A 27,252-nucleotide genomic window follows, 5' to 3' on the forward strand; every position below is an offset into this window, starting at 1 on the left:
TTCAGTGACAGTTTTTCATGTAGCTGTATAAAGTTACTTTCGTTGTTCTTGATAGGTACAGACCTATCTAATTAACCCCCGACCCAAAAAGAGGGGTGTTATAAGTTTGACGTGTGTGTTTCTGTGTATCTGTGTATCTGTCTGTGGCATCGTAGCTCCTAAACTTATGAACTGATTTTAATTTAGTTTTTTTTTGTTTAAAGGGTGGCTTGATCGAGAGTGTTCTTAGCTATAATCCAAAAAAATCGGTTCAGCCGTTTTAAAGTTATCAGCTTTTTTCTAGTTACTGTAACCTTCACTTGTCGGGGGTGTTATAAATTTTTAATTTACACTTGTTTGTTAGTCTGCAGCTTACGTTCCCTTCCACGTTAGTAATATTTCTGATATCGTTCTGACTCAATCTAATTAAAATTTATTTACTTGCGATCGTTTTCGACGCAGAAAACCTTCTCTTGTTGTTTGAATAAATTTGCAATTTGGGATTCCTTTTTTAGCACGTCATGTAATAATAATGTGATCCTACTCGAAGCAGATATGTTTATTTGAATAATTTTGCCATTTTTATATATTTTACTCGACAAGGTTTTTTGTTTAACAAAGCTTCTTACGAATATTATTCATCGCTTTAATGATTATCTAGCTTAGGTGCCTGTTCATAAGATATAATTCTTTTGTCTACGAGTTCGTCGTAGAAAAGTATCACATACAAATTTAGGCACTATAACCTATACTAATCCATACGTACTAATATTATGTTATAAATGCAAAAGTGTGTGTCTGTCTGCTAGCTTTTCAGGGCCCATGCGTTTAACCGATGTGTTGATAATTCGTATAAAGAGAGCTTGAATCCCGGTTATGGACATAGGCCTTTTAGTACCGCGAGTTCCCACAGGATTTTTAGAAACCTTAATCCACGTGGACGAAGTTGTGGTTATCACCTAGTAACTTATCAATTTAGAAAAAGCTGAGGTCAATATAATGTGCATGATATAAATAAAGCATGAGTGAAAGCGCATCAGTTAACCGGTTGATAGGTAGTTATAATATGTACCGAAGTGATAACCGGTATTAGAATCAGTATGTTCATAACTCCCCATCGGCGAACGTCATTAAAAAGAAATTCCACGTAATAATTCTTGATATTTTTAACCGACTTCATGATATGCAAAATCACCAATAAACGTTGTCCAGCGGTTGTTGAGTTAAATAATAGGTAGGTACTTTGTTTTCGTCTACCAAATTAAAATTACTGATGCCATAAAGAGAGAAATCAGTGTATTATATTATAATGTGACGTTTAAAAGAAAAGTTTAAATACCTTGTATCAAGGGGAATCCAAATTACCCCTATGCTCAGCGATTTTTAACCCCCGACCCAAAAAGAGGGGTGTTATAAGTTTGACGTGTGTATCTGTGTGTCTGTGTATCTGTGTATCTGTGTGTCTGTGTATCTGTGTATCTGTGTATCTGTCTGTGGCATCGTAGCGCCTAAACGAATGAACCGATTTTAATTTAGTTTTTTTTGTTTGAAAGGTGGCTTGATCGAGAGTGTTCTTAGCTATAATCCGAAAAAAAATGGTTAAGCCGTTTAAAAGTTATCAGCTATTTTCTAGTTTTCTTGTAGAAAAGAAGGTTAGATAACCCTTAGGTTCATAATATTCAAGTGTCAATTGACAAATGTCAAGCTGTCAAGATGGACGTTGCCTAGATATACAGAAAATGATTTGTCGGGGGTGTTGGAAATTTTTAATTTACACTTGTTAGTAGTTGAGAGATATAATTTTTAATGGTTTTTTTCATAAAATTTCATCGGTCAGTGGTTTTTATTTTAATTAAACTTTTAAACTTAAAGGGCGTCTGACTGGGGGTTGCCACGACATATTGTGTCTGGCAATGCATGAAGTCATTTCTAATACTATTCCAAAGAAAAAAAATTAGACTGTATACTTTAGCATTTTTTTTTTATTGATTTATATGAATTTCGGTACAGAGATAGCTTGCATCACGGATTTTGATTCAGGCAACTTTTTATCCAGGAATGCAGCGTTCCCACGGGATTTTAAAAAAGACCAAATCCTCACAGACGAAGTCGCGGGTATCATCTAGTTTAAAATAAAGATGGTTCGTTTAGAATTTGCTAAGATCCTTAAGATCTTAATAAAGTATTAATAAGAGAACATCAATAGATTCCAACCATTCATGAGATTATATCTAATCTTTATAATAAAAAATATTTTTCGTACATGATTTTTCAGAATATGGTTTTTATTACATCAAACTTTCAGAAAATTTAAATGATTTGTGAATATTAAAGTCCCTTTGGTGGCTATTTTCTTAGAATGCCATTTGGTTTGTCAATAGCACCGAAAATTTTCCAAAAATTGATTGACACAAATTGGTAGAGCAAACATGCCGAGTGATTTCTCAAATTTTACGTATAATATACACGTATACAAATTCTACAATTTAATATCCTAAGTAATATCGAATAATGTCGAATATTATTCGATATTAAGAGGGCTCTCTCCGTCACTCGTTTCATACAATCGTAGTTCCAATTTCATATGAATATTAAGCAACCAAAGTCCATAAAATTGTGCAGACATATTCTAGAAACTAAAATCTATGTCTATGGTTTTCCAGATTTCTGTTAAAATATTCGGTTTCAAAGTTACGCGGTCTTAAAAAATTTCATACATATCTTTGAGCCCCTGTAATTTTAAAACTACATATTTTTAGAAAAATCTAAAACACCACAGACACAGATATTAGTTTCTAGAATATGTCTGCAAAATTTCATGGACTTTGGTTGCTTAATATTCAAATGAAATTGGAACTACGATTGTATGAAACGAGTGACGGAGGAGCCCTGTTAAGTCGGTAGCCGAAGCTATGATTTGAGATTTGAACAAAATATAAGTATAAAAATAAAACCTTTCAATAAGCAAGTAACATTTGCGGACCGAGAGTTCGAAGACCCAGGCCGAAATTTTAGATGGCATGCAAATCAACACTTAAAAAAAGGACACACATTTATAATACCCTATAATATATAATACCTACCCTACCCTATAATATATATACCCTATAATATATAATACCCTATAATATAATAATAAAATATCATCAAATACGCATTTAGTTGATTTTTAAAGTGTTTTGATTTTTGGTAGTAAAATGTATTTCAGTCAATGAGTGGGACTTTTTGTATGAAAGTAGGTGCGCGCATTGAAAAACTGTAACTTTTTATCGAGTTAAACTTATAGCAATTAAAAGCCCATTGACCCTACCAAAAATTTCAATCCTTTTTAAGTTTAATGATCCTTTTTAAGTTTAAGTTGAATGAGTTCAGTTTTACGATGAAGTTTTCGCTGTTCAAACAACGCGACTCAGTCTATACTCGGTAGAGCTAAGTATAGCGTCACGAGCATTCGTTTCTTTGCCTTGTCCCTATTTTATTCAGACACGAATCTTTGCACAATCTGTCTAATTACCAGTATTATTGATTATGGTTTTGTCGCTATAGTCTTTACTTTACGTGGCCTTTATTAGACATCTCAATTAAATCTTTAACTTTCTTTCGTAATGCACTTAGCATGCTTACTGCATTTTTCTAACTAAGAATCTGGGGTAGGTATACCTATAAGGAATATTGGGATACTCTTATGTTAAGATCCAGATAGTTTTTTAATCTTTCCAAAAGTTGGGCTTGACGATAATATCTGAAGGTAGTTACTATACCTACTAAGATTCTCACTGCCTTGGAAGCTGTATGAAATCTATACTTCCATACTAATATTATAAATTCAAAAGTGTGTGTCTGTCTTAGTTTTTTACGGCCCATCCGTTTCACTGATTTTGACGAAATTTCGTACATAGATAGCTAGCAATCGGGGGATAATATATTATTAGGTATATAGTCGTTTTTATCCCGGAAAATCAAAGAGTTCCCACTTTTCTCCAAAATTCATGCTGAACCTACGCAAAATAAGAAAAAGTTTTCTTCATAAAAAATAGCGTGCATACGAACAGGTGGGTCGTCTGATGTTAAGCACCCATGCACATTTGCCGCACCAGAGGAACTGCCAACGCGTTGCTGACTTTTCAAGAAATTATTGATCCGCCACTTGAATAACCCCATGTGCAAATCCAATGGGTACATCGCTAAAGGAAGTTTGTTACACAGTTTACATATTCCTGAAAAAAAATCTCGTAGATACGGGTGGTCGAAGTAGTCCTGCAGGTGTAATAGTTTGCCATGAAGCAAAAGGATGTTATGAAACTGTTAGAGAAACTTGTTTATACAAGGCAAGGCTGTTATAAAGCAACGAAGAAGATATAAAAATATAACCTAAAATAACATGATGTGGAATAGATTTTTTATTAAAATTTATGCAAAATAGATACTTGGAAATACAAAACGACTGCTCTTTCTAGCAAATAAAGTATCAAGCTTCTATATTCTTAGTATACGTAGATTTATACATATAATTGCGTCAATTCTAAGTAGGTACCAGTACCTACCAAAGCAATCTTTCTGTGAATCTGCGTGAAGGAAATAAAATACACGTATAATAAAATACACATGCTTAAACGCTGAACGGGTAGGTATTTTAGGGTTATGCATGGTAAACAAGTGTGAGTCCGTCGAATGCGACTCGCAAACGAAGGTTTAATCAGGTAAGGTACATCTTAAAAGAAATACTAAGGCTGTTTACATACATAACTTAGATAAATTATAATATAAATACATAATATTCCTTTCTCAAACATGTTCTAAATGATGGTGAAAACTTCACTGAAGAAGTAATTAGCAAATACTTAGACAAACAGGGGCTTATTCTCAGAATGGGAACAGTTACGGTGGCCAAGTGTGGGAAGAAAGCGGATTGCGACTTTGCTTTATACTATTGAGGTAAGAGATATAAAAGAGAAGAAAATATATTCAGGATATACTCCTAGCAAACAATATAATTACCTGAATAAATAGATCAAATCGGCGAAAGTTATAATGTTGTAAGAAAGTTTCCAAAGCTCAAGATTGACGCTACAAACTAATTTACATGTAACACGTAATGCATATTATAAGACAAACGTGCGGATTTAATTCACGTGCGTCGTGCATGTTGATTAAATGCTTGCTAAGTTTAGGTGAATAAGGAGGCATAACCCTCCCCGTGATAACGGGCGTCACAGAATATTTAACTTTGTGAATCATGGCACTGAATAACTAACTATATTAGGTACTTAATTACTAAATGATGCTCGCAACTTCGTCTGTCGCCGAAACCATTCTTATTCTAAGAGAAACTCCGTGATCCGTAGTGAGCCGGCGCGGCGGGCGCAGCGATGGGTTGAATCATGAATATGGCGATAATGTACCGTAATAATTAAAAGAGGGGATATTAAGTTGTATCTATAAACAGATAGATATGACGAAATTTTTCTTTTATTGTTTTATATTTATTACATGAAAATCTACAGCGAAATTGTAATAAATTTCATTAAAAGCTAATTACACAAATATCGCCAATTACTCTTAAAAATTTACAATTTATGTCAGTAAGTCAAAACATAAGAATGTGCGTGCAGCGTGTGTGTGTGTGCGTGTGTGCACACGCATACATTATTCTTTCGTATTCAAAGAGAATATTTCTATCCAACGTCTGATCGAACGTAAGGAAATAATAACCGATTAAGTTCAAATGGAAACAGCGCCGCATAACACGCAGACTGCACATACGAGTACTACAACAATGATTGAACTCTAGACATTACTGCATCCGCAGCCCTTGTTGAAAAGAAGATTCTGGAGCCTGTAACATTCATTGGAACTGAACGACTCTTTGTTGTGTCTTTAATGTGTCAAATCTAGTTCATTGGCGCAACTAATTCTAACATCCGCAATCAACTCAACAACGAATATTTCATACAGTCAAATTGGTAGTAAGTAGCCGGTCTTTAATGAATCAAACACAGAAGACCTTGCTTATCAGATTACCGACACATGGAAACTTAAATGAACAGCTGTTATCTGTTATTGAATCCGTAGAGGTTTCTTTCAAAAGTATAAGTTTTTTTCAAGGGATGTTATTGATTTAATCGAGTAATAAAATGTACACTATAACTTTATATCATTGATTTAATAATTAAATAATATTTTATAATTTACAACAACTTGATATGCTACTGAGATCACCGACAAGAGAAGAGAGAGAGCGGGCATATACACCATATCAGACACAGTACTATTTCAGTGAGTACGGGTAACATTAGGCTTCAAATTTAAATTTTACTTCTAACAGATGTGATCACTATATGAAGCTAATGAATGAATCGGCTGTGCGCTGTAGAGGGGGAAGTGGAAATGTAGAAATAATTACTAAATGACGCGACTTAAACGACGCGTCCCTATAAATTCAGAATTTGTAAATATCCCATAGGAACTTTTTATTTTGCGGGATAAAAATTCATCTATGTCGCTCTCCAGGTTTTTAATTAAGGTATTCATGCGACAAACCTGGTGAATTCGTTGATCTGTTGTTGCGTGATTGAAGAACACTGGCACGGGGTGAAAAATGGCATGCTTTCCCACATGAATTGATGGTTTTCCCGAGATAAAATGTAGCCTATGTCACTTTCCAGGTCATTAACCGTGCAAATATTATGCCAATCCGTCAATCCGTTGCTCCGTTGCGGTGTGATTAAATGTGAGTAGGCACTGCAGTCACCTGTAGAGTCTAGTAACTATAGCGGTTCTGGATGCCGGTGATCGTCGAGTTAGGAGACTCATACGCGAAGACTGTCCTTTGCTGGCGAAACTTCGAAACTATCCGGTATTTTATTGGATATATTTCGGAGAGTGTGCACAGGAACTTTTCGATCTTGTCACCCCTTTACCATTTTACCACCGAAACGCAAGACCTCAGGCGTCGACATTCCATCTATACGCACGAAACGTTTTGCGTCATCATTCCTCACGCGCATGGCTAAAGTTTGGAATACTCTTCCGCGATCTGTATTTCCTACCAATTAAAATCCAAGTGTTTTTTAAAACAAGACTAGGTAAACTCGTCGGACCATCTTAGGCCACATCATCACTTTCCATCGGGTGTGATTGTGGTCACTGGTCAAGCGCTTGCCTGCCAACCGACACATCTACATCTACGACTTATCTACACTTTTGCATTTATAATTGAGTAGTGATAAACGACCGAAGTTGCTTTTATGGTAAACTGTAGACTATGACTGTAGATAGGTAATATTCCATTGAGATTTTCCGCAAACGTTAAATACGATAGCGTGCATGCGCCAAATTCATTTAAGATGTAAGATATCCCGCAGTACGGGTCGGTATTTAGTAATTGGTTGTAACACGTATAAGTCAATGTTACGTGCAGTGTGACTAAGCTCTGACAAGTACGAGAATGTATACTTAATGCATGTTAACGAGACCCTCGTCGCCTTGATTAGTACTTCCCATTCGCACAGATTCTAGGCCTTTGTGTTCTGTAGCGCTCTTAGTATAAATAAATGTAAGTAGGTACATATTATGTAAGTACATACATACACCAAAAGGGCACTCTATTTACATTATTATAATCTACAATTTAGCATAATACTTAACCATAATAATATGCATTATAATATTTCTCGTACAAAAAATTTTGATAGGTTCTGAGCCATTCGTTTCGAATGATTCAAATGAACAAGATTAACAGCACTAGAACTCGACTACTGCCCGCGAACTGCCGACACATAGCGATAGATGTACTAAAATTGTTTTTCTGTCGTTCGGTATATTTTAACATATGTATTTATATTTTATGAACTCAGCATTTTTTCTTCTTTCATTTGATATCCCACTCGATACAATAGCAAAAAAAGTTTCGAGACCCATGAAGTTAAAAATTTGAATTTTTGGATGTATCATCCGTCAGGTCATTTTAAATGTAACCTAGGTATGTCACCCGAACCATAAAAAAACTAATTGATTGACACCCTATTCATCTAAATCGGCTCAGTAGTTTAGGCGCTACTGTGGAAAACACAGAATCTGATACTGAACATACATACATAGGTACATACATACATACATACATAGACTGCTAAAATCATAACCTTTCCTTTTATCTTTGCCGTAGTCGGATAAAAAGCACGCATAGGCTAACTTAATTACTTATTCAAAGTATATAAATTATGCTTAAATATGTGGAATCGTTGATTTTACCGAAACATTTCGGTTAGCAAATTAATTCAAATCGTCGTTATTTGCTTGAAACGTTAGGGTATACACAGAGATGCAAATATTATTACAAGTTACAAAAAAAAACTTATTCTTCAATTTTATCAGCTTAAATTAAATGGCTGTATTAATTTCTTAAGATTTATTTAAACCTTACCATAAAAATATAATTAATTACCTACTGGTATGTAAGCAGGAAAATTTACTAAATTTATTATGTAGTATATTATAATTTAAAACAAAACTTTAGGTCATAAATGTATTCGAACAATGTACCTAAATAATCCATAATACAATCCATACTAATATTATGACTGCGAAAGTGTGTCTATCTGTTTTTTAAGTATTTTTTTCGCGGGTCGACCGCAAAACTAATCTTTTAACATTTGGCACAGAGATATTTTGAGGCATAGAGAGATAGAGAGAGAGAGAGGGAGAGAGAGATAAACACAGAATATTTTGTCTCGCAAAATCGAAGAGTTTTCACGGGATTTTTGTATATCAGCTATAATTTCCATCCCGGTGATGCAAACTATAGCTCTGTACTAAACGTCCAAATCGGTTAAACTGATGTACCTACCGTGGATAGTACACAGACACACAGACAGGTACATTTTTGGATAACGGATTTATGATACTATTAGTAGGTATGGATTTATTTGTAACGTAGAATTATCGTTTGCTAAGTTAACACGCACTATGTCGTGATGCAGGAACAATCTAGACGATAATGGGTACCTAATGATAAAATTAAATATTAATAAGAAACAATCTTGAACCGGTACCTAAATTAATAAATAATTTAAAAATAACCTGATCCGAATATATCTAGATAAGTTTTATGTATGCGATACATCGTGACATTTTTATTGATAGCCAGATTTATAATGAACATAATAGGTATAATAATAATATTATGTTCTTTTTCTTATTTTGTCTAATGGATTTTAGTAGTATAATAATATGTTGAATTAACATTGTGCAATCCTTTTTTAGGGTTCTCTACACAAAGGATAAAAACGGATCCCTTTTAATGTCCCTCTGCCGTCTGTCTGTCTGTCTGTCTGTGTGTCATTTTACCGTTCTATTTCTCGCCTCACTCTTTAGCACTGAAAGAACGACCGGAGAGAGAGAAAAAACATAGTACGCCAAGTAGTAGCCGACCAAATCTTTTAGCTTCGACTTCGGCCACCTCCAGCCACTTTTGATCATCTTCAACGAAAAAACTATCTTCGGCCAAACTTTCAGCTTCAGCAAAATTGTTTGAAGTTTTGGCAAAAGCCAGGGACTCTAGCAATGTACGACTGCGCGAGAGTGCAACGGAAAACTGAGTCTGAATTATTTAAATAATGTGATAATTAATAATATAAATAATTTTACCTATCATAATTGAATTTATTTCGAAGTGTTTTAGTTCAACAAGACAAAAGTTATCATAAAGTAGAAATAAACCCATTGTTTAATTTAATTTTAGCCAATCTTGAACCGAATATCTTGGAGTTATTACCTGCTTCGGCTTTGGCTTCGGCCAAATATTGTTGCGATACTCGATTAACAGGGGCTCTCTCCATCACTTACTCCATACAATCGTAGTTCCAATTTCATTTGAATATTAAGCAACCAAAGTCCATTAAATTTTGCAGACATATTTTACAAACTAATATCTGTGCCTATGGTGTTTTAGATTTTTCTAATAAAATGTAGTTTCAAAATTACAGGAGCTCAAAGATTTGTATGTGAATTTTTAAGAGTCCGTAACTTTGAAACCGAATATTTTAACAGAAATCTGGAAAACCACAGGCATATACCTAGATATTAGTTTCTAGAATATTATGTCTGCAAAATTTCATGAACTTTGGTTGCTTAATATTCAAATGAAATTGGAACTACGTTTGTGTGGAGCGAGTGACGGAGAGACCCCTCTTAATTGGTTTCGGTGAGAAATTGACCTTCGCTACTAAGGGCACTAAGGGCCTGTTTTACAACCGCCAGACAAAACCTAATGTCGTTACGACAGTTTTTGTATTGAAAATCATATAATCGTAGTATAATGAAAATCAGTCAAAATGTCAAAATTCGTTAGACAATCTGGTGCATATCTGGTGGTTATGAAACAAATGAATCCTTAGCTTAAGGTGAAGCTTAAGGTGAATCCGAGCCTAAATATTTTAATGTGTTCAAAAGAATTCAAAAGGAGAAAAAAGGAGGAGGAATTCACTGTGATGTCAGCTGCCAGAGTGAGCAGAACTGTTCGTTAGTTGTTGGCATGCAATGAATTAGGGCGGGACGTGTTAGCCCGATTACGTCTCACGGCCTTTTGAATCATTTACTTTATCTCCTAAATGATATGTACAGCAGAGAAATGATTGTATGCTTACGTTGCTTTAGATAAACTTACAGAACTGTTGTAAGATTTTATAGAAGAGTTTGACAGTTGATGTTCTACCACGGAACCCAACGCCAACTTTCGGTGTGATGCCCTGTAGAAACTGATGAGTTATTGAATAGCTGAAGTCATATAGACTATACTATTTCTCAGATCTTTATCTCTTATTAGCGCAGATTTCACTATTAGTGTGCATCATTGGATACCTGCTCAATACTCATCGTCAAATCATAATATTATATCAAATTATAAAGAAAGTACTTATGCCATTTCTAAAGAAACGCAAGCAATTACATTACATAAAATATGAAACATTGATATTCTTTTGATCGACCATATATTTTTACTTGACTACGGCAAAGCCAAAAAGAATGTTTATGTTTTAGCCATCTATGTATGTATTTGTAAATAAGTATGTAATGTTCTATCGTAGCGCCAAAACTTTAAACTACTGAGCCGATTTTGATGAATGAGGTGTCAATCGATTCGCCGGTTGACATAGGCTACATTTTTTGGCGGTAAACCACCCGAAAAAATTGGGGTCTCTAGATTTGTGTTTGCTATAGTATCGAGTGGTATCACTGGTATGTCAAAGAAAGACAAGAAAATTCTGAGTTCATCGAAGATACAACACAAAATACACTGCGACAGAAAAACAATTTTACTACATAGGTTTAGCCGGGTTTTGTTTTGAACTTTATTTTGTTACATTTATGTTTACATTTCGTAAATGAGAGGAATATCAGTTGATGGCAATGAAATTCAACGTGGAAAATGTATTCGCACTCCTATAACTGATAACATACTATAAATTAGCATATAAACTGGAAACTGGTTGGTGTCGCGCTGGCTAACGTGTCACGATAAGGTTTATATCTATACTGACAGGAAATAATTTTATTGTTAACAGGGCTCTCTCCGTCACTCGCTTCATACAATCGTAGTTCCAATTTCATTTGAATACTAATATCTGTGTTGTGGTGTTTTAAATTTTTCTAAAAATATGTAGTTTTAAAATTACAGGGGCTCAAAGATTTGTATGTAAATTTTTTAAGACCGCATAACTTTGAAACCGAATATTTTAACAGAAATCTGGAAAACCACAGACATAGATATTAGTTTCTAGAATATGTCTGCAAAATTTCATGGACTTTGGTTGCTTAATATTCAAATGAAATTGGAACTACGTTTGTATGAAGCGAGTGACGGAGAGACCCCTCTTGTACGTAGAAATGTGCCTATGCATGGAACTTGTTTCTAGAGCTCCGTACCCGAAGGGGGAAACCTCCACTGTCCGTCCAGCTGTCTGTCTGTGGGCTGTATCTCATTAACCGTAATAAGTAGAGACATTTTCACAGAGTGTGTATTTCGATTGCCGCTATAACAAAAAAAAACCGGCCAAGTGCGAGTCAGACTTGCGTACCGAGGGTTCCGTACTCGGGTATTTATTCCGAAATTTTGCACGATAAATCAAAAACTATCATGCATGAAAATAAATAAAAATCTGTTTTAGAATATACCCCACTTGGTATAATTATCTTACTTTGAAAATTAAAACACATTTAAATGATGTAACCACAGATTCACGGTTTTCGGATTTTTTCCTTTACTTGTGCTATAAGACCTACTTACCTGCCAATGACAGAAACGACGGACGGACAAACGGTCGGACGGACGAATGGACGGACGGACGGACAGACGGACAGACAGACAGATAGATAGACAACAAAGTGATCCTATAAGGGTTTCGTTTTTCCTTTTGAGGTACGGAACCCTAAAAAAAATCAAAATTACCGTATCCTTCGTTTGCGAATCCAACTCGCACTTGGCCGGTATTTTAACATAATATTACTGTGTTGCGTTAATACCTACTAATATGGGACGGTTCCAAAGTGCTACTCTGAATTGGTTAATGACGGTCCGGTTCCTGTGTGGTACACGTCTGTTGTCGGAGTACAGCTCATCATTACCTACCCAATGAGAAGGTATGTAATCACAATTACCCGGAAAGTCTGTTAAATTGGTCAGGAAGCTTGCTGTATTGCGTTATTGTCCTCAATGTTTGAACTTCAAACTTGACTTCAGACGAGACCGGTGATATGCTCGACCATACAGATTGATGCGACGAAGAAGCGTAGATGCAACAAATAAAAAATAAAAAAAAATCAAAAGAAAATTATGCAACCATACAAGAGATAATGTACTTAGTTCTATAATATCATTTTTGGAGCCGTTGCCAACCATCTACTTTTAATATTGTTTATGACTCCAAATTGGCACCTCATTGGCACCGCCACCAAAAAATGTTATTATAGAACTACATTACCTTTTGTATACATAATATATTCAGTTATAAATTTATTCTTATTTTTGAATTTTTTTTTATTTTCTTTTTGAAAATTTGAGGGAGGTTACTGTCAAAATCTGTAAAATGTGTTATGGTCAAATCTAGTCACGAAGATATCCACAGGGACCGAGGTGGCTCTGTGTCTGCCAATCCATTCATAAAAATTAGCGCTTGACCCACGTAGATTTAGATATTTAAAAACGCTTTGGTTTTCCAGGACTAAAAGTAGCCTATGACACTCCCCAGGTCCTTAACTATATTCATGCAAAAAAGTGCGACGATCCGTTGCTCTATTCCGAAGGACAAACTAACAAACAAACACACTTTTGCATTTATAATATGGGTAGTGATATTCATTCAATGTGGTTTGGAATAATATTGACTGCCGCACTGACTATATTTGTCATCTAAGTATATTGACTTCTTTTAAAAATTTAAAACTTTTCAATAGGTCTAATAAGCGAGTCTGGTCTCTACATATACAGGATTACCTACTACTGATTTTAGCGGAACAAATTGATAATGATAATAGTAAATATAATAGCGTGGATTTGACCTGCAGCTCGCTCCAGCAATACGCGGGGCTTTAATTACCTACTTGTATACATGTTATAATTAATATTGTATATCAAATCTTTGACAATAGCAACCGCCGAGTTTCTTGCTGGTTCTTCTCGGTAGGAAAGGCATTGCGAACCAGTAGTAGATGCTCTTGACGATTCAAAAGTACTTGAGAAAGTCTAATTGAATGAAAAAATTTTGAATTTTGAATGTGAATAAATAAAACAGATGATACAGCTTTGTAACTTATTGTCATTGATGTATAAGTCAATGGTTATTATTGTACACATATTTCTCGATAAGGGTCCGTTCAAATAAACCAGATAGGAAAGCATTTTTTTCTACGTAAATCAGCAAGTCAGCAGCTGGAGCATAAAAGAGCATACAAACAGCGAAAGAGTAGCAAATCGGCTGTTTTTTAATATTTCACACTGAACCCACTATGAACAACTTCGAGCATCCTCTTGTCATTGAAGAAAAATAAGCCTTACAATATCCTAAAACTCAATTTTAAATACGCTCTTTGTTCAGCTCTCCACGCCGCTGGTCTATCTGAACGAACCTCGTATGAGGAACGAATGCCGCCACCACTGATTGGTTGGTTGAAATAATTTTTAATTGTGCAAACAATGAAACAAAGAATTTGATAATATATACTTGTAGAGATTGCGTGTGAGATGTGTATTTATTGAAACAGTTACGTCAAACTTAAAATAGCAGGTGACCTTAACTGCCAACAAATATTTATTAGTAAACAAACGATAAAGAAATAGTTTGCAGAGTGAAACTTCTTTATTATGCAATTCTTTACAGGTGTTATACAACAAAATATTTTAAAAGTTATATTGTAATTGGATTTAGGTATCAAAAATAATAATAATAATTATAAGAAAAAATCGTCGGATAATCTCTACGGTACAACGATAATTCCGCCGTGTCGTTGCGAGTCGCGACGTCATGCCACGAGACTGCAACGCTGCCGTCCTAACAAAGAGTGCAATAAGTCGAGTTTTTGAACAAATTGACTTAAGACCATATCCGTAATCAGGAAAATGAGCTCTATATTTTCGCCTTAGACGTCTTTTTTGTATCTTCAGTAGTTTCGGTTCTGTTGGTTATCAAAACTGCAATATGTAATATTACGATTTGTAAGTAGCTAATCATAACCGCGAATATCTCGAAAGTAGTCGAAACCTAGTTATTGCTCTCTTCGTTAGGACGGCAGAACGGATCGCTGCATGAAGTGACCGCAACGCCTCGTTGGGCCTTTCAACTGTGCCGTAACGTGGCGGTATCGCTGCGAGACACGACTCCGCGACGTTGTACTTGTCCTGAGTCACTCGCCCAAGTATATCAAGATCGTGATGTTTGAGAAGATTGTAGGTATTTTATGATTACTTGTGATCTCAAACATAAAATTTACATAAATTCTTAAGATCTATGCTAGGCAATGATAATAATATGATTGAATTAAGATGTGAAAAAACTTGACTAGATACAGTTATTAATTGTAATATTCAGAATTACTCATACAACTCGGTCGCGCTAAGTTTGCACCTCGCTGTAATGCGGCGCCTCTCCCATTTTCCCGCTCACCTCCTTCGCGTGGTCGTTTTGTCGCATTTTGTCGCGTCAGTACGGTTCGCATACCGTACCGCCTCAATGTGACGTAATCGACGCGAGGTGCAAACTTAGCTTGACCGAGTAGTACCTAGTTAGCATAATCATCAATCACAATGAGAAGGTTTCAGCCTTTTACCAATTTAAAGAATATTAGCCAAGTTTATCATGAGATGACTAGTAGTCCACTTTTCCCCTCCAACTAAGCGTAAAGCTTGTGCTAGTTGTGGGTATGACAATAGTGCAACGGGTGGGGTTTGAATCGGCGACCTTTCGAATTTCAGTCCACTCCTCTAACCGTTGAGCTATCGTGGCTCTGACTTAATACTCCATTGAGTACATTATGGAGAACTCTTATGCATGCAGGTTTCGTCACGATGTTTTCCTCCACCGTTAAATCAAGTGATATTTAGTTGCTTAACACACTCATAATTTCGAAAAGTTAGAGGTACACCACCATTTTTAAAATCCTAATAATAGTTTTTATCTTAATACTAGCTGACCCGACAGACTTCGTCCTGTCAAAAAGATTTGTAACGCGATTTTTGTTTGACTGATGTAATGACGTGGAAACTGATGCATTTTATCTCGCGTGCCGAAACTAATACAAAAGAAACGCGAGTTTCGGAACGCGACATTAAACTCCTCCAAGTTCTAAGTTCTCCTCCTTAGTTCTGTCTAAGCAATTCTGTGCTCCAACGCACACACGCACATTGTTTTGATAGATATGATCTTTGACGTTAGGAACACACCTACATTGCTTAGACAACAGTGAGTGCTTGTAATTTAATATGAACTTTATACCATAGCAATAAAGCTCAAATTGACTACGTTTTAGTTAGAAATCATTTGTATGGGAAAAAGAAAAGGGCTATTTTTAGGGTTTTTCCAGCAATAATTCTAATTTTTCTCGCCGTAAAAACCATCCTTGAACTTCAACGAACATTTTAAAAAAAGATTTGGCCAAATTGGTCCAGGCGTTGTTGAGTTATGCGCTTACCAACACATTTTGCGATTCATTTTTATATTATAGATTTAGTGCACTGGCGACAGTGACGCAACGTGCTTTTATACACATAGAAGCCTTGAGCGTATGCTAGCAAATGGCAAAATAGCTCGTTGAAGTAAAAAAAAATATCTGCAATGTAAAAGCCCATGCCGCATTGCGTAACAAAAGTCGAATTTCAACATGGAATCACTATGGGATTTAATCCGTAAGCCATCATGTCTAATAAAATTATTATTATTTTATTCCACAGATTCTATCTGACGAAATAATACGTTATGTTGCGAGGGATTGCAGTGCGAATCTGCAGGTCCCAGCAACATTTTTGCCCCTACCGGATCCGGGTAGTGTCTAAACGTCTAGCACGTCCGGTCCGGAGCTGCTCAATACGAAAATGTAGGATTCTTGTGCAGAAATGTAACACTAACAAATACAACACAGATGGTTTTGCGAGCCTTTCAGTCTACCTTTTATTGAAGTATTTCTGCACAGGCAGCAGCGATTTAAGTGTCTAAAAGATTTGAAATTAGTGCTTCAAATGCGGCCTGGAAAATAGAGACGATGTCTCTATTTCAAATAAGACAATTTTTTTTGATTTTGTTATGTTATTTTGTTATCATTAAAAAAATCTGTCGATGACAATATTTTGCAAACTGAAATTATAAACCGAATAGATTGCTATATGACTGCTATCCTTACGAGTACCTATTTAGTCGACGTTAGCCCGACTAATAAATGGAAATCACTCACTAAATAGTTTAAACGTTAAAATAAACTGAAGTCGTTGATATTATAAAACTTTTTTCTACATTTTATAATAAAAAACATAGGTATGGATGTGTGTGCTAATGTCATATCGTTCGTGAGCTGCCTATGCTGCCTAGGCTGTATATGCCTCACTATCCAGTGCAGTCAGCAGTGCTCAGACAAGCCGTCAAGCGCTTGAAGAATACAGTTATCTTTTTTTGTTGAAAACAATTAAAAATCCTACGTCAGTAGCAGGCAGTAATATTTTATGTTTAACAAGTACCTAAAATGATGGTTTTCTGTTTTTTTTTTGAAGTGTAATTTAAAAGATTGTTTTATAGCTCATACTGTTTTGAGCGTTCTATAATAAGGTAGCTAGGCCCTTAAATCCCGAAGGATAGAATCCGTCAGACCAGTTTCCGATTAAAGAGCAAGTTCATTTAGAATAAATACTACCTACTGTATAAGCTTATACTCGTACCAGGTATAAAAACGTGCTCCTTATTAAGGTAAACGCACCCAGTCTCAGGTAATCTTAGGCTTCTAAATATAGACTAGGGAGTAGGGACTAGGGAATTCGGTCTAGTTTTTTACCCGTCCCGAGAAGGAATGCACGTCTACGCACTTCTTTTACAATTTACAGAGCCTCAAATAAACATAAATGATTCAGTCATTATTCTGATGATGGAAACTAGACATACTCGTATCACTTAGAAGTTTTTGTTGTTTTCTTTGGCTATGCGCGTTAGTCTTAGTTGTTCATACGATTATTTTATAGTTCAATTTTTTAGGCAGCTGTTTGATCCGGTTTAGTGCATTATAAGTAGAAGGTGTAACCAAAACGCTAGCAAAAACAAAGACAGGTAATAAATTTTTATGATTACTGATACCACAAAAAATGCGGAATAATTAGAAAAATCCTGTAATTTAAAAGTTCACAATACTTTGCAAATAAACATCTGACTGACGCTAGATGTCAAAGAACGTTACGTAAATAGGCCACTCGGGATCAATGCCGCGTCGTAGGTGGGGCATTGCCCGAGTTTTGAACGCATTGCAGACTTGAAAAAACTAAATTCACTAAAACTACAAAATAAGGCAAATGGGTATAGATATTGGATTGTATTTAGGCATTATAATAATAACCTTAAGATTTTGCTAGCGTTCTGGTTACACTTTTTTTAGTTCAACCAAACAAAGGATTACATAGTGTTATCTGTTAATTCTGTTTAGTGTATTATATTTAATATTGTGCTTTTTCTATAGAAGTTATATTGTATCTAAACCAAAAATATCTACGCAATAACCTATTTGGTTTTATTTAGTCGCATGTTGTTTACTTTAAAGTGAACTAATAAAGTTCACTTTTGAGCAATTTAATAAAAACCGGTTAAGTGCGAGTCGGACTCACACACGAAGGGTTCCGTGTTGAAATCCCGAGGTGAACTTTTTAACTTTGGGTTGCTGCTGACGATTTCTCGATAGGAATAACTTCATGGCTCAACCTAGGAATCGAACCCGAGACATTACGACCCACCGTCTAATATGATAATCTACTAGACTAACGAGGCAGTCAAAAAAAAAGTTTCCAGAGCAGCTGTTTTTAGATGAAGATTTGTATATTTATCATCAGCTGCTGTTACCTACTAAGTCTCGTTATGTAAAAACTGACCGAATCGCCCCATTTATATACTACCCTTACTTAATATAAGGTTTTTTCGTGAAATCTTCTTATAAACTAATGTTATAAAAGGAAAGATTTGTTTGCTTGTTTGTTCGTTATTGATAAACTCTAAAAGGACATTTCGTTTGTGGTGTTTTTTTTTTTTTTAAATGATCCTATTTTAAGTTACCCTGTATTTATTTAATATTGATCAATAAACAGGAGACGCAACAGGCGCGGAGCGATTTGATTTGATTTTATTAATCAATATTTTTGGCGCAATCTGAAAACCAGCACTGAGCAATGAGTATTGCTATCATGCATGGTTTATTGCTACCTTTTAATTTAAGACTAGCTGTGCCCGCGACTTCGTTCGCGTGGAATAGTGACCGCGCTTTATGTAGCCACGAACGCTCAGGCGCGAGGCGTGTAGTGCGTACTCTGTACGTTAAAAATGTTCGCCGTGATTCTTTAAATTGACATAACTTTTTTATTTATAAACCGATTGACATGAAATAAACACTAAATGTTAAGTGAAGCTTACTACAATATATTAGTGAAAACCGTATCTAAATCGAATAAGCCGTTTCTGATATTAGTGCGCACAAACACACAGACACACAAAAAAAATTAATTACAATTTCGGGTTCGGCTATCGGCATCGATATAATAACAACCCCTGCTACTTTTTTTTTATATATTTCCATTGTACAGACACCACTTTTCTACAATTTTATTATATGTATAATATAGATAAGATATTATAACTCACAGTATACACGACTAGCAATAATTAAACAATAAAGCTTATTAACCCCCGACCCAAGAAAAGGGGTGTTATAAGTTTGACGTGTGTATCTGTGCATCTGTCTGTGGCATCGTAGTTTGTGAACTAATGAACCGATTTTAATTTAGTTTTTTGTTTGAAAGGTTGCTTGATCGAGAGTGTTTCTTAAATATAATCAAAGAAAATTGGTTCAGCCGTTTGAAAGTTATCAGCGCTTTTCTAGTTAATGTAACCTTCACTTGTCGAGGGTGTTATAAATTTTTAATTTACCTTTGTTTTTATGCAATTATTCTTCTGTCATGGAAAGCATTGGTTTTGTCAATAAATATATTATTTTGTATATTTTTTAACGTTGAAGAATGAGCATTGTTATTGGTTCGATCCACTTGGGATTCACAGGATGGTCGGCCATTTTCAACTTATGCAAAATTATAATATTTGTAACGTGTTTAAATAGTCATCTGCTATTTGTATTAATGAAGGTACCTACATATTTTGAGGGCTTTATTGAAGTGGTTGTCAAGCAATATACTTAATATTAATGTATTATATAGATTGCATTGATAATGCAGACATACCTACACATTTACCTTTACCTACAAATTATTATACAGTTTCCAAAGAAAATATTATTTTCGCAGAGTTATAAAACAGTAGATAAGTATCTTCCCCATCCCGCTTAGTAATAAATTAAACTTTAATTATGCCAATTCAATTATTAAAGCATGCCAACATTTTTTTAATGTGCAGATTACTTATGTAAATACATCTTTTATTTTATTCTGTATGAGTTAATGTTAATACCTATTAAATATCAGATAAAAAATTAAAACCAAGCATAACTGAGTACAATTTTTTTTTAATATATCACAGCTCTGAAGGTCACATTCAGTAGATCTATGTAATGAGTAGGTATAAGTGGGTGCAAGAAAGCTGCAAAATGTGACTCAGTATTTGATAATAGTTTTATTCTAATACTAGCTTATGCCCGCAGCTTTTCCCGCGTGGATTTAAGTTTTTAGAAATCTCGTGGGAGCTTTTGATTTCCCAGGACCATAATAGCCCGTCCCCGGGTAAACATTTAAACGGACGATCCTTTAAAAACCCCGAGGCATCACCAAGATTTAGGGATGCAATTCCTTACAGCATCAGGATTGAGAAGTTGGGTTCTCGAAGTCAACGACAAAGTCTTTACTTGGTATAGATACCTTCAATATCATTTTATAACAGACATTTTCTGAATCCCATGAGCTTTGGTGGTCAATGGCTTTTATAGGACAATGTCGCAAAGTTCCTCTATCGATTAAATAAAAATATACGCAATTCTGTTCAGAAATCACGCAGTTTTCGGTACATATATAAAATTGCCGAAAATCGTCTGAATAATCGTGATACTTAAACGGATGATTGGCTGTAAGAAATTTGCTAGATAGTCGTATCCTGCAGTTTAAAAGCCATTGTGACTGATATCTTCTGGGCTAGGTGAAAAATGTAGTACCTATCCGTGTCAATTTACTAACTACTTATGGTGATCGCATACCGAGAGACCACTGTGAGAGGCGTAAGTGCCACCAGAGCGCATAAACCACGTCATTTAATTTAAACAGGTATCAAAAATGCGTTTGTCTGCATTTTTATGGTGTATCCGATTCTGTTGACATCAGTCGCATTTTCAGTTCAAAAAAAATGCTCTTCTTACCACTCCTTCGGTTCTTGCGGTTCCATTTCCTCTGGGCATTTCGTTTGTGTGCGTTTACCTTTACGTGGAAAGTTAGCACGCAATAGTCATAGAATGCTAATTTGTATGTCACACTTTACTACTGCGGGAAACAGCTACCTAAGTTATATAGAGTCGATGAAAAAGTACTCTATAACTATAGGTATTTCAAGACAGGCGTGAAAATTTTGCCGACGAGTAAAATAAATAAATAAAATATGCATGAAAAATCGTTGCTCATATTTTTGAAGTCCCAAGTTGCACAATGTTAAATTAAACAAAGTATTAAATAAAATAGCATAATTTGATATCATTTATCACAAAGAACATGCTTAGGTATGTACCTATATCTACAAGGTAGGTAGGTATAGTTCACGTGATTAAATTTGTCCATGAATTATCAGCTATTATTGAAAAATAAATAGAGAGAGACATATTTGGTAAAATAAATAATTAATCGGCGCCTATGTAACACTTGGTAGTTATACGAGGAAAAATTGTTGGATAGGTGTTATGTTACCGACAATAGAGTTCAGAATGGTGCAGACATTCCACAAAATAATGATTATTTCGTGGCATGTACCCGTTACTTACAGTATAATATTCCACAAAACATTTAATCACAGCCTACTGATTATAACAAAGAACGGTGTAGCCTCATCATGTAAAATCCTACAGCTTTTGCTTGAAAATACATCTGCATGCATTTAGGTTTTTCAATTGTGTAAAATAGAAGAATACTTTCATTTTTATGGAATAAAATCAGTCGTGTGCTTTTGAACGTAAAATTCAAAAACTCAAAATTCAAAATAATTTTATTCAATTAGACTTTTACAAGTTCTTTTGAATCGTCAAAAGCATCTACCACTGGTTCGGAATGCCTTTCCTACCGAGAAGAACCAGCAAGAAACTCGGCGGTTGCTCTTTTCAAAGATTTGATATACAATATTATGCCATGTATAAAAGCAATACATGAAGTGATACGTGTTGGGTACGTCCGTCCCATCGTACTACGTACAAGGAATAACGCGTTTTAGTTTTGCATGGCGGTTATTTTGAAATTTTTATTATTTGTTGTTATAGCGGCAATAGAAATACACATTATGTGAACATTACAACTCTCTACCTATTACGGTTCACAAGATACAGCTCGCTAACAGACAGACGGACGGACGGACTGTGGAGGTTTAGTAATAGGGAGTCACAGCCCACAGGGAGTCGCTGGATTTAGGCACCCCAAGACCGCGGCGTTTAAGCAAACTACTGCGAGAGATCTATGCCCAACAGTGGACAGCTATTGTTTGACGACAACGATGAAATATTAGGTACCTAAATTCAGTTAATCGATTTACCTTAAAATAAGGCTATTTCTAAACCTAGAAAATTTAATTTCGTTCGTATATATACTATATATCTATCAAATATTATCACAAATAACATGCATACAAATGCTAGGAAAGGCTAGGAAAAATATTACACAAGTGATTTTCTGATAGAATATCAGGAAGCCATGTGTGTACAACAATTGCAAGTGTAAATATAAACTTACTTATTATATACTATGCAAACACCTACTTATCAGTTTCCGCAGTTATCAATGTAATATGCTAAATATTATAAGCAAACATGGTATTTATAATATGTAGGTATATATAGTAAAATAGCATGTAGGGGTTAGCTGCTATTTTATTGTTTAAAATAGCTTTAAATATAAAATAGCAAATAATCTTTTAATAACACAGATGAAAACTTTTGCTTCAAAAATGAAAAACAAAGTAGCTATTAGAACTAGAACGTGCCAGAAATTTATTCAATGGCAAAAATAAAATTCTCCGAGAATGAATTACAATGATATATTATATAATAATTTTTATTGTAACCCAAGAGTTTAACTGCATATTTTGCACGCCATACATAAATGGCAAAATGTGAAGAGACTACCCGTCAGGCGTCAATGTACCATCATTTGCTGCAGCTTGCCAAAATAAATAATTTCATTTCATTTCAACTATCATAATATTATAGCCTATGAATTATATTATGTACTTACTAGGTACCTACCCAAACCAAATGCGTCAAATGAGCCGTATTGAATGTAGTAATCTCGATTTTCCGGCTCTTGATGTGTGACAAAAGGCACATTGAATTCATTACAATAATATTGTTTGAAAAACAATTTCAACACTGTGTTGGAAATCGAATCTTAATTCACCCAAGAATCTCATTTAAATACTAAACTTTTAAACAAGACATTCGGATTCCGGAGGGTATACGATTAGTTTAGGCAGAGTGAACTAGGCAGGCTGATCTTAATTTAATAATAACAAGTGTAAATTAAAAATTTATTACACCCCCGACAAGTGAAGGTTACAGTAACTAGAAAAGAGCTGATAACTTTCAAACGGCTGAACGGATTTTCTTAGATTATAGCTAAGAACACTTTCGATCAAGCCACCTTTCAAACAAAAAAAAACTAAATTAAAATCGGTTCATTAGTTTAGGAGCTACGATGTCGCAGATAGATACACAGATACACACGTCAAACTTATTACACCCCTCTTTTTGGGTCGGGGGTTAAAAAGTAAATAAAGAGCTTGATAACCCTGATAAAGCGTTCTTAAATCAGCAGCAGATTAGCACTGGGAAAATTGGGAAAACCAGTTGTCAAACCTGAGTGTTCCAAAACATGAAAACTTTTGATATAAATGCAGAGTTACAACCTGCCTCCGTTTAGACGCACAAAGTTAAAAACGCAAAATAGTAAAATTAAAATTAAGGTGTTTTGCGACAGTTATAAGTTTAAGGAAGGTGTTTATTTTGGTGAGACCCCACTGCACGAATGTTTCGAGTTTGGGCGAGTTTGGCGAAATTTGGCCAAACAGCAAATCTAGCCAGTTGACAGTGTAGCCACCACATTTGGGATTCGGCGAATATTTTAGACTCCAAGATCCGGCCGCTTGCCTTGATCTGCAGCTGTTCGTTTTGTATAGATTATTATTGTATTAATTTTTATGAATAATACATAATAGTAGAATAGACAGCTACAGCAGGGTTGCCTGGCAAAATCTAGCCCCAATTAAAAATTAATTATTTTGTTTTACTTAATAATTAATTAATTAATTTGTTTTACTTAATAAATAATTAATTAATGTTTGTTTTACTTAATAATAAATTTTTGTTTAAAATCAATTTTTTTAAATTACAATATAAAGAATTGCGGCAAAATTTTGCCAAGCAACCCTGTTGTAAGCTGTTCTACTATAATGTATCAGTAAAAAAAAAGTTTCACCAAAAAACAGATATCTGCTGATTCAAGCGGCCGGATCTTAGACTAATTTCCTTTGATACGAGCCAAATTGCCGCCTCAACAGGAATGTTTGGCAAATGTTTTGCGAATGTCAAATAATACGTGAAGCCGGCCCCACCAACGAATGTTCCCCGAAGATTTGCTGAATGTTCGCCAATGAGGAATGGAAAATGATGAGTAGGTTTAAAGTATATTAATTTGTATACTCACTTTTCCAGGCGATCACCAAGTTTGTCGGAGAGGTGGTTGTCTTTAGGTTGGGTGAGATCAGAGTCGTACAGCTCCCGCTTGTAGCCCCTCCAGAAAGTAGGCATCATCCACACGAACCATGTTCTGGAGAATATATTCGCTCGCATATAGTTATTAGTCTTCTTTTCACGATTTTTTGCTGGTATTTTCATTGGATCGCCGGGGTTTGTATTACCACTAACCATATTTATTTTTTAATAAATTAACAATAAGAACAAAAACAATTTTATTCGACCAAAAGTCCACGCTGACGTCCCGATAAGGTATGTATCAATGCGGTTAGAAAATCATGGTTTACTGTCAAAAGAATTTAAATCGCGATTCTGGCGCAAGGGCCGGGGTGCGCGTGCGCCGCGCCTTACAATGAACGACACAGATCGAACACAAACCTCCTCCCACTGAGCGGCGCGCGCAGATTCTTCACGTTTATATGAACCTATGGGGCTTGGACGGCGCCAGCGTCTTGTCCGACGAAGACTCGTGTACCTTTCAACCTAATTAACACTAATAAATTAGCTCTAGAGCTTTAGAACTGAATTTTATGCAAGTTTTTCCTTTTCCAACATTCTCAAAGTCTAGCAGGCCTTTACATGTTGAATTACATTAAAAAAGCTCAAATCATCGCGAAAGCTCTTAAGAGTTTTATATTATATTGTAACTAGATGATGCCGTGATGGTGGATTTAGGTTTTTAAAAATCCCTTGGGAACTCTCTGTTTTTCCGGGATAAACAGTTTATATCTGTCCCCGGAATGCAAGCTATCTCTGTACCCGGCAAAATGAGCTATACGGATAAGCCGTAAAAAAGTAGCAATTCTACACAGATTAATTTAATTTCATAGTTTTTAATGGCACGTTGTATCATACGTATTTGTCTGTTTTAGTGGATTTTATAGCGAATTAAGTTTGTGGTTCCTTGAACTTCATTACTGTATCTAGCACATATCAATTAGTCAAGTATTCTCGTCGGAGGCACGCGAAGTAAGAGAATAGTACCTACAATTTAAAGATATTCAAGAGTGAACGGAAGTGACGTTAAAAATAAACTGCGTCTGCAGCGAACAATTAAATACCAATCTAGGTATAGGTATATAATATTATACACCCACATAACATGTATACAAAATTATATCGTAAATAAATTATAAAAAGCGTAGCTTTCAATCGCAATCCTATGTGCGTTCGAACTAAGAATTTTCCGTCATGTTGTGACGTCATCTGGAAATATAGTATTTTGATAAAAAAAAAATATTTTCAATAGATTTTGTTAACAGGGCTCTCTCCGTCACTCGCTTCCACTCGCTTCATACAATCGTAGTTCCAATTTCATTTGAATATTAAGCAACTAAAGTTCGTGAAATTTTGCAGACAAATTCTAGAAACTAATATCTGTGTCTGTGGTGCTTTAGATTTTTCTAAAAACATGTAGTTTTAAAATTACAGTGGCTCAAAGATTTGTATGTAAATTTTTAAGACCGCGTAACTTTGAAACCGAATATTTGAACAGAAATCTGGAAAACCACAGACATAGATATTAGTTTCTAGAATATGTCTGTAAAATTTCATGGACTTTGGTTGCTTAATATTCAAATGAAATTGGAACTACGTTTGTATGAAGCGAGTGACGGAGGGACCCCTCTTAAATAGTGTAGAGTTTGTCAATTGAAACCACTAACATTAGTTTAGTTTCTATATGTATAGTATATCTATCGATAATTCGAGCATTAGCATCTCGGTGACGCGACCTTGAAGTTTTATTCATCCCAAAATCGCCCAACGCGAGATAAAGAAGTTTTTAATTTCAAAAAGTTCATAATTATTGCAATAGAAACGTTCATGACTTTTATTTTGAATAATTGAAAAGTTGATTTCAATATTTGTTTATTAATTTTTATTTTGATTGATTGCTTAAAAACACTTTGAGTACTATTTTATTAACTTACTTATATCATCATAAAATATAATCTGTCTTAGGTCAAGAGACATAGAATGTAACTCGTATCTTTGTACAAATGGAAAATACCTATTCAGCTGAGAAGTTGTTAGGCCGTGCTCGTATTGGGCATTGTTACGCGCAGTGGGGTCATCATACTCAATGGTGACAATACATGCACAAAGAGATATTATTGATAATAATTCGTGAAGCGCTACCAGCCGGCGTTTCTGTCTGGGGCATACCTACTTAAGATAACTTTTTATAGTATTATGATCTAATAAGTTTATGGTTTTGATATTAATCAGATGGATTTTCTCTATGATTTGGGCCTGGAAATGGTTTACTCTACAACTTGTTTAGATTTGCCTTTCCATTTTGTATCACTCGTATGTGAAAGCTACCTACAGGATTATAATTCGCATCTTTCTTTTTCATCATTTTTCTTCTTTTCTGGTCGAAAAGGTTTACATGAGTTGACATCATTAGGTTAAGTAAAAAGTTGCGTCACAGATGTACCTATCTTATCCTATCGATCCCTCGAGACTATCGATCCTACGAGACCTCGAGACTGATGCCGGTGAGGACCTCTGGGTGGTCTTTACGCTACGCAATCGTTCTGTTTATGTTTGTGTCGTTTATATCAAGCCAAGTGCAAGTGACTCTGACTATTTTGATTGGTTTTG

At 35.1% G+C, this 27,252-nt stretch overlaps 1 protein-coding gene across 2 annotated transcripts in view; it reads right to left on the reverse strand.

Annotated features, from left to right (window-relative positions):
- Positions 1 to 25,034, reverse strand: part of LOC123864230 (ATP-binding cassette sub-family C member 4) — a 46,687-nt gene extending 21,653 nt beyond the window's left edge. For both annotated transcript variants that reach the window (XM_045904517.1, XM_045904516.1), the window contains exon 1: positions 24,596 to 25,034. In XM_045904517.1, coding sequence (XP_045760473.1) covers positions 24,596 to 24,819 — 224 coding nt within the window. In that variant the 5' untranslated portion in view covers positions 24,820 to 25,034. The remainder of the gene's footprint in view (positions 1 to 24,595) is intronic.
- Positions 25,035 to 27,252: the final 2,218 nt, after the last annotated feature.

The sequence above is a fragment of the Maniola jurtina genome, chromosome 4 (genome assembly GCF_905333055.1).
Source record: "Maniola jurtina chromosome 4, ilManJurt1.1, whole genome shotgun sequence".
Classification (NCBI taxonomy): Eukaryota; Metazoa; Arthropoda; class Insecta; order Lepidoptera; family Nymphalidae; genus Maniola; species Maniola jurtina.